At 47.6% G+C, this 13,286-nt stretch overlaps 1 protein-coding gene across 1 annotated transcript in view; it reads right to left on the minus strand.

Moving 5' to 3' along the window:
- The window catches only part of LOC142461579 (phospholipid-transporting ATPase IB-like), a 132,550-nt gene that overhangs the window by 108,571 nt on the left and 10,693 nt on the right, over positions 1 to 13,286 (minus strand). The window contains exons 5-7 of the mRNA XM_075563556.1: positions 12,912 to 12,952; positions 7,634 to 7,707; positions 442 to 511 (exon numbers count right to left, since the gene is read on the minus strand). Of these exons, the coding sequence (XP_075419671.1) occupies positions 442 to 511; positions 7,634 to 7,707; positions 12,912 to 12,952 (185 nt within the window). The remainder of the gene's footprint in view (positions 1 to 441; positions 512 to 7,633; positions 7,708 to 12,911; positions 12,953 to 13,286) is intronic.

Below are 13,286 nucleotides of genomic sequence, written 5' to 3' on the forward strand. Positions count from 1 at the left end.
ACTGGGCTCCACTAGACCAGGAAGCCTGCTCTCTGTTATGGCTTTAGGCTTTGCATCACATGTTTCTACGACTCTATCCAGGATTCTATCCAGGATCTCCTGGGATCCCTTCCAGAGCAGGTGGTAGTGGTAGCCGGGCACCATCTAATTCTTCTGGTCTCAGCGGGGAGCCAATCTTTTGGCTGGGAGCTGAGCACTTAGCCCACTGCACCACCAGAGCTGTTTAGTAATCATAGAGTACCTTCTGAATATCTAATCAGGAGAAACTACGCCCATTCAATGGTAACGACTTATTTATTCGGGGGTTAGGAGAGTTTGTTTTTTTTTTTTTCAAAACTGCTATTTGACAAAACTTGACATTGTGGGATTCAAGTATAAAGTCAGAATAAGAAAGGGTGTCTTAAAAAAAGAAAGAAAGAAAGAAAGAAAAGGTGTCTTTACCTTCCGTATTTTCAGGTTTGTCTCTCCATCCAGATTAGCTGTTGCAATATAACACATCGACTGGGGTTCACTGAGAAAGATAGAAAAACAGCACCAAATTAACCTCCCCCTCGAAACTCCTCTCATGGTAGTGCTGTGTCTGTGGGAACCGTAAAATTGACCCGCACCAATGACTGCCTTCCAAAAAGTGCTGCACCAGGGCATGCCAGCAGTGTGGCCCCAAACCCCCCTGCACCTATTCTGACTGAGCAACCTTCTGGGACAGGCCAGAGCCTTGGCGTTTCCAGGTAGTCAGTCTTTAAGGGAGCAGAAGCAGTTGTCAAAACCGCATATTATTTGTACAATGACAGATACTCAGACCAATGGAAAAGAACTGAAACCCCAGAAATAAAATAATCAGCATACAGACAACTGATCTTTGATGAGGGGCCAAAAAATATCCACTTGGAAGCAGATGTCCTCTTTAACAAGTGGTGCTGGAAAAAAATGGATATTTACCTGCAGAAAAATGAAGCAAGACCCTTATCTCACTCCATGCACAAGAATAAACTCAAGGTGGATCACAGACCTCGAAGTTAAACCCCAAACTATTAGGGCCATCAATGAGGGAATTGGGACCAACTTGACAACTTTGACACAGGGAATACACAGGCTATCAGAAATAGGGAAGGACACAGACACAGAGGGGGCACAAATTGACAAATGGGATATACTGAAGATAAAACACCTGTGTACATCTAAAGAATTCACCAAGAGAGTAATAAGAGATTCCACCGGCTGGGAAAACATCTTTAGCAATGACACATCAGACAAAGGCCTTATTACTAAAATCTATAATACTCTGCTAGCTTCCAAAAAGAAAAAAAAACTAATTGCCCACTGAGGAGGTGGGCAAAGGACCTGAATAGAAGTTTCACAGGAGCAGATCTGAATGGCCAACAAACATATGAGAAAATGTTCCCGATCTTTAGCCATAAGAGAAATGTAAATTAAAACAAAAATGAGATAACCCCTGACACCCTCAAAAACAGCCCAATTCAAAAATATCAGAAAGCAACAAATGTTGGAGGGGTTGTGGGGAGACAGGAACTCTAATCCGCTGCTGGCTGACTTGTAAGTATGTACAGCCACTATGGAAATCAATCTGGCGATATCTAAAACAGATGGAAATAGAGTTACCATATGACCCAGCAATCCCCCTACTGGGCATATACCCAGAAGAGGCAAGAAACAAACCAAGGCCAGACATCTGTGCTCCAATGTTCATTGCAGCACAGTTCACAATTGCAAGGAGTTGGAAAAAACCCAAATTTTCATCAACTGATGAGTGGATTAAAAAGCTGTGGTATATACAAACAATGGAGTACTATATCGTTAAAAAGCAGTGATGAACGTATGCAGCACATCACTGCATGGAAGAACTGGAGGAAATAATGCTAAGCAAAGTAAGCCAAGCACAAAAGGACAAGTACAACATGAGCCAGCTGAGGTAAGCTTTTAAAAAAATGCAATAGGGAAAAAGCTACTGTATGCAAACATTCCTGGGGTGAGGACCATGTAGTATGGCAGGGACCAGACCAAATACAGGTATAGTAGACAACTAAAAAGAAGGTGAGGAAAGGAAAAATATATAATAATAAAAAAGAAATGGGTAGTGGAGGCACAGGGTACTAACCCACCGAACGGGAGGGTATTGTTTATATCTCCACAGGGAAAGAGGAACCAGACTTCAACCCAGTGCTCCAAGATGTGAATGCAACATGCTGGCATGGGGTGGAGAACCAGTGGAGAGGTCTGAGGAGCCGACCCCAATCCCAACTACTACGTGGACACCTGACCCTTCCCCCAGAAGAATTTATTTCAAAGGATGGCATTGAATCTGCAGCTCCGGGAGAGGGACATATCTGATCAGAGCACATGGGAGCAGATGAAGTGAAGTGGGAGGAGAGAGTGGAGCACATCCTGGCCCACCAGGCCTTGAGGACGATGTTCCCAATTAGATCAGCCAGTCCACAGAGAGGACCACATGGCCGGCCCCACTATGAGACATGTGTCCCTTACTGACCCATAGCCCTACAGGGGACAGCACCAGAGACACAGTGTGGGAATTGCGCCCGATTTGATCCTGCCACACCGAGGCAAAACACTAAGGGGGTGCAACAGAACAGCAAGGGAATGAAGGTCCCCAGGGAATACTGAAGGTAGACTTTGGGGCTAGGGTGTGGTGCCCCAACAGACTGGACTGGAAAACACTCCTAAAGGCCAACAAACAGTCCTTGAACTAACTACAAGCTTTTCTTTCTTGTTGTGTTTTGTTTTGTTGTCATTGGTTTGTTGTTGTTTTGTTGTATACTGTTGCTTGGTTTTGCTCTGTCTTATTTTTGTGCGTGTTATTATCTCCGCAGGTCTGTCTAAATAAGATAGGCTGGACGAACAATCTGGAGGAGAAAACAACGGGACTGACAGTTCTGGGGGGACATGGGAGAGGGGGAGTTAGGGGGAAAGGTAGTGGTGTTAACAAACCCAGAGACAAGGGAACACCAAGTAATACAAATAGGTGGTGAGGAGGGTGTAGGAGGCCTGGTAGGGCATGATCAAGGGTAATGTAACCAAGAGGAATTACTGAAACCTAAATGAAGACTGAGCATTATAGTGGGACCAGAGGAAAATCAAAGGAAATAGAGGAAAGAGCTAGGAGAAAAGGGGCATTTATAGAGGTCTAAATAAAGGCATGTACATATGCAAATATATTTATATATGAGGATGGGGAATAGATCTATGTGCCTATATTTATAGGTTTAGTATTAAGGTAGCAGAAGGACATTGGGCCTCCACTCAAGTACTCCCTCAATGCAAGAATACTTTCTTCTCTTAAATTGGCATTCTATGGTGCTCACCTTCCCAACACAACTGCTGAAGACAAAGTGGGTGAATAAGCAAATGTGGTGAAGAAAGTTGATGGTGCCCAGCTATCAAAAGATATACCATCTGGGGTCTTAAAAGCTTGAAGGTAAATAAGCGGCCAACTGGCTCAGAAGAAACAAAACCCACAAGAAGCACACCAGCCTGTGTGATCACAAGGTACCAAAGGGATCAGTTATCAGACATTAAAGAACAAAAAATCATATCATTGTGTGCTCACCTCCCTGATATGATCACTGAAGACAAATGGGTGCATAAGTAAATGTGACAAAGAAAGCTGATGGTCCCTGGCTATCAAAAGATATAGCGTCAGGGGGTCTTAAAAGCTTGAAGATAAACAAGCGACCATCTAGCTCAGAAGCAACAAAGCCCACATGGAAGAAGCACACCAGCCTGTGCGATCACGAGGTATCAAAGGGATCAGGGATCAGGCATCATCAGAATAAAAAATCATATCACAGTGAATGGGGGTGAGGGAGTGAGGAATGGAGACCCAAAGCCCATTTGTAGGCCACTGGACATCACCTTACAGAATGGTCTTAGGGAGGAGGTGAGCCAGTCAGGGTGCACTGTAGCAACAATGAAACATACAACGTTCCTCTAGTTCCTAAATTCTTCCCCCCTCAGCCCCTACTATCATGATCTCAATTCTACCTTACAAATCTGGCTAGACCAGAGGATGTACACTGGTACAGAAAGGAACTGGAAACGCAGGGAATCCAGGGCGGATGATCCCCTCAGGACCAGTGGTGAGAGTGGTTATACTGGGAAGGTAGAAGGGGGGGTGGGTTGGAAACGGGGAATCAATTACAAGGATCTACATGTGACTTCTTCCCTGGGGGGGGGGGGGACAACAGAATAGTGGGTGAAGGGAGCTGTTGGACAGGGCAAGATATGACAAAATAATAATTTGTAAATTATCAAGTGTTCATGAGGGAGGGGACAGCAGGGAGGGAGTAGGAAAATGAGGAGCTGATGCCAGGGGCTTAAGTGGAGAGCAAATGTTTTGAGAATGATGAGGGCAATGAATGTACAAAGTGCTTCACACAATTGATGTGTGTATGGATTGTGATAAGGGTTCTATGAGCTCCTAAAAATGATTTTTAAAGAATTTTTTTCTTTTTGTTAAAAGATCATTTGATTGGGGACTCTGACAGCTCTTATAAGAATTAATTCATACATCTATTGTATCGAGCATATATGTACTTATGTTGCCATCATTATTTTCTAAACATTTACTTTCTGTTGAGCCCTTGGTATCAGCTCCTCTTTTTTCTGTCCCTCCCCCTACTTCACCCTCATGACCTCAGTAGTTTATAAATTATTATTATTTTCATATATTACCCTGACCGCTATCTCCCTTCTCCCATGATTTCTGTTGCCCATCCCCCTGGGGAGTGGGGGCGGTTATGTGTCATCATTGTGATCGGTTCCTCCTTCCTGCTCTCCTCTCCCTGCCTTCCCCCTCCCCTCCTGGTAATGCTACTCTCATTCCTGTTCTTAGATTCTGTGTGTCGTGAGCTCTTATCTCTTATCTGTACCTGTGTACTTGTTCCAGTCTAGACCGCAGTGAAAGGTAGGACTGGGGTCATGATAGTGGTGGGTGAGGAAGCCTCAAGGAACCAGAGGAATATTGTATGTTTTCAGGAATATTGTATGTTTTCACTGGTGCTATACTGTGCCCTGGTTGACTCTTCCCTTCCTGTGACCCTTCTGTGAGGGTATATCCCATTGTCCACAGATGGGTTCGGTTCTCTGCTCTGACCCCAACTTGTTCTCAACAATATGGTTTTTGTTGTTGTTTGTTTGTTTTGGGTCTTCTGATGCCTGTTACCTGATCCCATCGACACCTGCTGATGGCCCAGGCTAGTGTGCTTCTTCCATGTGGACTTGTTGCTTCTCTGCTAGATGGTTGCTTGTTTAACTTCAAGCCTTTAAGAACCCAGATGTTACATCTTTTAATAGCCAAGTACCATTTTATTTACTCACCACATTTGCTTATACACCCATTTTGTCTTCAGTTATTATGCCGGGAGGGTGAGCATCACAGAATGTTAGAATAAAGTGTTCTTGTGTCGAGGGAGGACTTGAACAGAGATCCAAAGTCCATCCACTGCCTCATTGTATTGCCATCGAAATGCATCGGCATAGGCCAATACCTCTATTTTGGTGAATTGCTGTATTCACATATGTACACACCTTTGCTTATTCCTCTAGCCATAGCTTTGCTTCCTAGATCTTTCCTGTTTCCTTGTACCTTCCTCCTGCCCCACCATCACGCTTGCCCTTCTGCCTCTTAGTAATTCCTCTCAACTGGGAAGAAATAATTTTTTAAGAAAGGAGCAAACTAGAAATTCTGGAGTTAAAACATACAATTTAAAAAATTTTTTTAAAGAGTTGATGGAACATTTATCGTTTAAGAACATTAAACTGAATGCCCGTGTATAAACACGGAACCAAGAAAAGGTTGCCTTCAGGGCGGTTCTGGCTCACGGTGACCCAGCAGGTTCAGAGCAGAACTGCACTCCACGGGGTTCTGAGTGCTATGAACCGTCAGAAACAGACCCCCAGGCCTGTCTGCGAGCGCCCCCTGGCTGGATTCAAATCACTATTCGAACTGCTTGCAGACAAGCTGTGTGCTACAGGCTTAGAAATACTTGATTTACCCAACAACAAGATCACAACTCACAGCGAGCCTCGAGGACAGGGTGGAAGTGTCCCTGTGGGTCTCCGAGACTGTGGCTCTTTACGAGAGCAGAGGGCCTTGAGCGCCTAATGGCTTCCAACCCTGAAAGCCTGCCTCGTGGTGTGTTCTTCAGTCCTTCCTGGAGAGAGCTGCTACATTAAAGTTTTTAATGCTCATTCCTTTAACTTCAGGGCTACGGGGTCTGGACTCCATGTTCTCCTTGTGGGACGCTCTGTAAGTTACTTATTTAATATCTTAACAGGGCCCTTGGGACGGGAGTGGGGGGGCAGCATCTATAGAAACGCCAGGCATCAAAACGGACTCCCTGGTGGTGAGTGGTTTGGACAGTGCCCGGGTGGATTCCAGATGCCGACCTCGCGGTGAGCACGCTCTGCCAGCAACCGGCTGGGCCACCGGGGCTTGTCTCTTGACGTTTGTTGATGTTGTGTTTATGCTACAACAATCTTCACAAACAGTCTATGTGACACTGAAGGTCAAGTGCATGTCACTTTCTAGTTCAATGTTTTGTTGCATTGTGCATTGTTTTAAGCTTGTCCGTTGTGTAGCTTGAATACTGCATATCCTTACTGATTTGCTTTTCTGCTTTCGATCCATCAGTTGCCAAAAGCAAACATCAAAACGCTCTACTTGATGTTGGATTTTAGAACGTCATGTAGACCTGTCAGTTTTTGCTTTATATTGCGGGGGACTTGAAGATGCTTGTGGAAAATGAAATGAAAATATATTGGAATTTTCCCATGAACTTGTGAGATCCCATCACATTCTTTCTTTGTGAATCACAACTTCTACCATTCCATAACGATGCTTTACTGAAAGTCCATTTTTAAAAAACTGAAGAATAAAACAAAATAACAAGTTTAAAGTCCTCTCAGCTGAGGGTCTATAGGAATTGTAAATGGGGTGGGACTAATCTGAGAAGTAGGGTACACGAGAATATGGCCAGTGAAGAAAAGGTTTTTTTTTTAATTTTTTGGTTTTTGGAAACAAAGTTTTATTGCAACACAGGACCACCATACGTGTACATAGTCTATGCCTGTTTCCTCCTGACAACATGGCAGAATCAAATAGTTGCACGTGAGGCTGGGAAATATGTACCCCGGAATTTTCCTGAAAGTCTGCCACGTCTCATCTACAATAGGAAGATGCCCTGTTGGTCTAAGATGCCCTGTTGGGGCTGCTAACTGCCAGGCCAGCAGTTCAAAACCAACAGCTGATCCTTGGGAGAAAGATGAGGCTTTCTGCTCCCGTGAAGAGTTACAGTCTTGGAAACCCAGAGTTTCCAAGAAGCAGTTCTGCTCTGCCCTCTGGGGCCGCTGCGAGTTGGGATTGACCCAGTGGAAACGAGTTTGGTTTGGGGTGTTGAATATACAAAATCCAAGCAAGGATGGTGAGATGGTTTGAGGCAGGGGCTCCTACAATTCACACAGGAGAGATCCACAACAGAGAACTATCCATCCCAACGGGCACCAGTGCAGGGCTGGGAAACCCTGCTTCTGCCGGTGTTCTTCTCCAAGTTCTGAATTCAGAATGGGTGGTCCCTAAGCGCCCACTCACGTAACTCACCTGGAAGAAACCAGGAGGATGTCTGCCGGTAGGTACTGACCACTCAAGGCCTTCACAAAGTCTCCCACTTTCACCTGTTTCAAAAGACGGGGGAGAGGACACGGAGCATGAGTCTCAAGAGCACCGCTAGAGGGCGAGGGGCCCAGTGCGCTCAAGGAACGCACAATCTAGAGAAAAGTAACATTTCAGCTCCTTAAAGCATTTTCACGGGCAGGTCCCCTGTCTCAAAAAACGGGGGTCCTGAAACAGAAGTGACTCCCCTCCCCCACACCCCCAGGGAACTTTAAGTCCCGAGTTGTAGACGAACGGGTTAAAGGTCAGCATGGTCCAGGACTCTGTTGGGCAGGGGCTAAGAATGCTGTAACACCATTCACAGAGAGAGAGCACCCCACCATAAAGAAGTATCTGACCCGAGATGACCGAGGGATGGGAAACCGTGCTCTGGGACCAAATACTCCCATGTGGAAGGAGCCAGCATCCATTGGCAGGGTCCTCCCGGGAACAAAGCCTCCAGCAGACCCCCTCTGGCATGGTCCAGGGACGAGCAGAGGCTTCTTATCAGACAGAGCATTGTAAAGCCAACTATGGCAGATGTCGTTAAACTGCAATAGCCTGTCATTTGATCTCCCTTTCAAGCCACTTTCAAACTGTTTCGTTAAAAAAGGAAGAAAGAGAGGTGAAGGGAAACTGCACATGGCTTAAGCCTCTGGTGAGCCCCGTCTGACGGTAGCCCAGGATGGGAACAGCCTTGGTGACGCGCAGAGTACATTGGAAAAGAGATTATCGCGGGCGCAGTTAGGTGACAATCACACCGGTCATTTGCTCTCCTATTTGACCTTTCTTAAATTTGTTCTAATTGTTAATATGTTCTACTTTCTTTTTGATTGAGGGTTGTATCTGTTTTACTTTGTTTTCGTGGTTAGTTTTTCCCCCGCTATGTTTTTCTGTATATGAAATCCAGGATAGATAAATCTATAGAGACAGTAACTGGATTAATAGCTTTTTGGGGGTGTGGCAGGGAAACTTGGTGGGAAATGGGGAGCTAATAAAAAATGAACGCAAGAAAAAACACGTTTTTAAAATCGATTGTGGGGACTTCACAGGACTGAACTAAGGAATTAAATAAGTGACGTGGCAACATCGCAGTGTTACTGCTGGCTGGGGGCTCCGGTGGCACGGGGGGGGGGGGCTGCGGATCTCAAGGTCAGTAATGAGAAACTACTGGCCACCCTTCAGAAGAAAGAAGAGGCTTTCTATTCCCATGAAGAATTAGTCTCTGAAACCCACAGCCGGGGGCCGGGGGCTTCCGCTCTGTCCTATAGGGTCACTGTGAGTCGAATCAACACTGTGACAGTGTGTTTACGTTTTACTCCTGTAAAGAGCGACAGTCTTGGAAACCCACAGGGACAGCTCTACCCTGGTCCATAGAGTCACTGGCCATCAGAGGGACTTGCAGGCAGTGAGTTTGGTTCGGGTGTCACTGCTGTCTTACACGGTCCCTCTCCCTCAGCTGCTCTGTGAACTTGGGCTTGACCTTCTCACAGCTGAATCCCCAGTGTTCAGCATCACCGCCCAAGCCCTGGGGCACAGTGGATTCGAAATCACCAGCCGCTCCATGGGAGAAAACCATGGCTTTCTGTTCCTGTGGGCAGATACGGGCTCAGAAACTCACAGGGGCAGCTCTGTCTCTTTCCGTGGGGTCACTATGAGTCGACATGGACTCCGTGGCAGTGAACTTGAGCATTGCCTGCTGGGCTGGGGCGGGGATGGGGGTGAGGGGTGTAACGCGCTTCCAGAGGATCAGAGCCTTGAAGCCCTAATGGGCACCCATCAACTGTGGGCACATGGGGTCCCCAGTAGTCAGCACTGGTTCAGTGGCAACTGGCTCATTTTTGGGAGCAGGGGCTGGATTTCTTTTAGTCTAAACCGCCCCCCCACCCCCGCTGTAGAGTTCTGCCCCCAAGGACGAGGCAGAGGGGCCCTGTAGTGAACATGCGCCTCTGCATTACCTAGAGGGGCCTTCAAAAGAACAGGTCCTGTCCAAACTGTGGCTTCAGTGGACTGGCTGGGCCAGCTCACCTCAAAGCAGAGAGGTCAGCCCGAAGGTGATGGCGACCATTGATTGGGGACCCCAGAGGGACAATCTTGAAAGATATTGCCAAAGGGCGCAAGATGTTTTTAGGACACGGAAACTTGCATTGGTGAGGGGGATGGCCAGGAAAGTCACACTGAGGAATTTTGATTGCCCTCCACACCCCCTTCCCCGCCCCCCAACCATGTACGGTCAAAGGTAGCAAGGCCTGCCCTGTGAGAAGCTTGTTAGGAAACCTCACCCCCTCAGCCCCACAGCCCTGACCTGTCGCCTTCAGATGACTTTGTTCCCCTGAAGCCCCAAGGCCATTTCAAAGGCACATGCTTCCTGTAACTCACAGAGCCCAGGCTGCTATGCTGATGGGGTGCCCATGGAGGAGCACAGAACTCTTTGGGGAAGGGTGAGGGATGCGGGGAGGGCATGGCTTCGCAGGGGAACAGTGCTGTTCACGCAGTTTGTTTACTCAAGGTGTAAGAGGCATGCTTTGTGAGCTGCCCTTATAGCTGGGCTGTATTAAGTGAGCCAGATAGGGATAGAGGGCCTTGTCCTTCCCTCCTCCCATACCTGGACAGGTCCCCCATAGAGGAGCTGAGGAAGGAATCAGGGAGCTGCACCTACAAGGACCTTTGAACTGGGCATGCTCCAATTCAGCCCTCCCCCACCCCCACCAGCCAAGAGGGTGTTACACCTAGGTGGCCCAAACTAGGCCCAGGTGGGCTTAATTCAGCCAATGGAGTCAACCAACACCTTTAACCATGCCTCCCCAGCCAAAGGTTAGAGATACCCTGGCGGCGGGAGGGCCAGGCTCTTTGACCCCCGCTCCCAGTCCGTGGCAGGTTGGAGAGGATTCTCTCCTCAATTTTGCCCCCCTGCTTCTGAGCCTGCTCGGCCGTGCCATGGTCTCTCTGGCCTCAGTTCACCACGCGTGGGCACACAGTCCCACAAGTTTGCCCGTGTTCAGTCGTGAGGCCCCAGCACGGCTTACGTGCGGCTTGTCACGTTTCCCTGAAATAGTGTGTCCTCTTTTGAGACTGTAAAACCTGAAACTTGCCCCGTCCTTCATAAAAACTCGCTTGGATCACTCACCAGGCTTCAACGTGCATGCTTTCTCATGCGAAGCCAAGACCCGAGGTACTGCCCACTGGAGAAACCTAACCACTGTACAGATGCATAAGCAACAGGGAGCAGTCATGGAAGTCAGGAAAGACTGTGGAATGACCTGCTTATCCAGTTGAGGCTACGTGACTTACACGCACACGCACACGCACGCACACACACGCACACACACACCCCTTCCTGCACCTCTCGAGTTGTGAGTCACTGTGACCGATGGTCTCTCTGACCGTGGTGTCAGCAAGCAGGGCTGTGTCGCCGTGTGTGCATGCATGTGCACCTGCGAGTAGCTGGGGCAGCCACGGTGTGAAACCACCCGCTGAAGGATGACTAGGCTTGGAGAGGAACTCTCAGGGAGCGTAGGGCAACGCGCTAAGTCCAATGCGGAACCCAGTGGTTGGATGGAGAGCCGCCGAGAGGCCGCGTGTGGCTAGCGTTCCAGTACTTGAACTTGAGAAGCAGAGAGTTGTTTTCTCGCTGACAAAACAAAGCATGGGGGTCATCTGTGCTTTTGCAACCCTGAGTCCACTCTGATCGCGTGGAAGGCACTTTTGACTTCACGTTCACGTTCAGTGGGAGACAGTGCCCACTGGGAACTTCTGAGGCCTTGACACAGCAAGTGTACATACGAGAGGACACCCCCCAAAACGACGCGCGTTTGTGCATTTGGAGTTCGTTCCACCAGGTCAGACTGTTCATCAAGCTTTCTATTGAGAGGTTCTGGAAAGATTGTCATGATAGGTAATAGTGTGCAACCAAAAACGGCCTGATTTGTGGCAGATGGGGAGCTGGTTTTGCCACCACGACAATGCACCTGCTCATCCCAACATCTCAGTGCACTAGTTTGGGGCAAAAAACGGCATGCCTCTCTTTCCCCAGGGATCTTACTCACCCTGACCTTGCTCCATGAAAGGACAGCAATTTGACGATTAGACGCAGTGAAGAAATAAATGAGGGAGGTGCTGTCAACCACCCAAACAGATGAGTTTGAAAGATGTTTCCTAGTGTGGAATCGCAGATTTGACAAATACATTAAGAGTAACGGAGAGTACTTTGAAGGTGATAAGTTGTTTTGTAAAAAAAAAAAAAAAATTAAATACATAGCTTTGGAAAAAAATCCAGTTTTCTTTGGTGGTGGGTGGTGTACCCCTCATATATCTCATATATATATGCACACAAGAGAGGCTGAAAAGTTTTGGCGAGAAGTCCCGGCATCTTATCTTTCTGTTTTTCCCCACAAACGTTTTCCAGCCTCTTGATGTAGTCCTGTTGTACACCTCTGGCTGACGACCTCTTCCTTCCTCACTGTCAAGGAAACTTCCTGCTCACCAGCCCTGGCTGCTTCCCCTCCTCCTTCCCTCCCTCCTCCAGTCTCCGCTTACAAGGGCTGGTGTCTGGTGTCTGCTTGTTCTTGTGAGTTAATACAAGTTAGAGCAGCGGACAGCGGTTGCCCTTTTAAGGTTCACCAATAGGGTAGAACTGCCCCACCTTCCTCCCACAACAACAATGTAGCACGCATTTCACTTCTCTCTGTGGGCGAGTCGCCTGCTAAGGGGCGTAAGCACCACAATTGGCTTATCCATTCGCCCCTTGGCGGGCATTTGGGTTGTTTCCACCATTTGGTCACTGGGAGCACTGGCCCACAGGTGTCCTGGGTATAGTCAAGCAGAACTGCTGGGTTCTGCGGTCGTTCTATGCTTAATTGTCTAAGGAAACCTGTTTCCTACAGAGGCGGGGTCATGTTGGGGTCCCACCGGGCCGGGGGGCTGTCAGTGGCCCAGTCTCTTGAGCAGATTGCCAGATTTTTCTTCCAAGGCACTCTCTCATGGAAGCAAGTAATAACCCCGGGTTTCTCCTTTCCTTGTACTGTTTTCTGCTTGCTGGGTGCTTCGTGTGTAGTATGTGTGGGTTTCTGCATTTCGTAGATGAATGCACTTCTCTTTGTGTTTCAGGAAACGCGGGAATAAAGCAGCATACACAGAGTGAATATAGGAGCGTACGCGTATCCGAGATGTGTAAGCGGCATGGGATCTATGTGCACACCACTGAAATCCCTCTGAAGTCCATTCTTACCTCTTTCCACGTGATCGTTTGCCAGGTGTTTCGCCGTAGCACTGAAAAAGAGACCTCGCTAAGTTTCCAAATAAGACAAGGTCAACCTTCCTCCCCCCGCAGAAAACAGCAGACTTCTCCACGAAATGTTATCTTTGTCTGCACAACCTTTATATACACCGCAAGAGGGTGTTAAGGATGCTCACATGCATGCCACTGCAATGTAGTGATGTAAGTACTAGTGTGAGGAATATAACCAGAGCCAGAGCCAGAAAGACAGTGATGGATGGATGGACTGAGAGAGACAGGTGAATGCTACATAGATAAGTGGATGATAGGTAGGTAGATAGATAGATCGATAGATAGACAGACAGACAGACAGACAGATAGATAGAT

Source organism: Tenrec ecaudatus, chromosome 11, assembly GCF_050624435.1.
Source record: "Tenrec ecaudatus isolate mTenEca1 chromosome 11, mTenEca1.hap1, whole genome shotgun sequence".
NCBI lineage: Eukaryota > Metazoa > Chordata > Mammalia > Afrosoricida > Tenrecidae > Tenrec > Tenrec ecaudatus.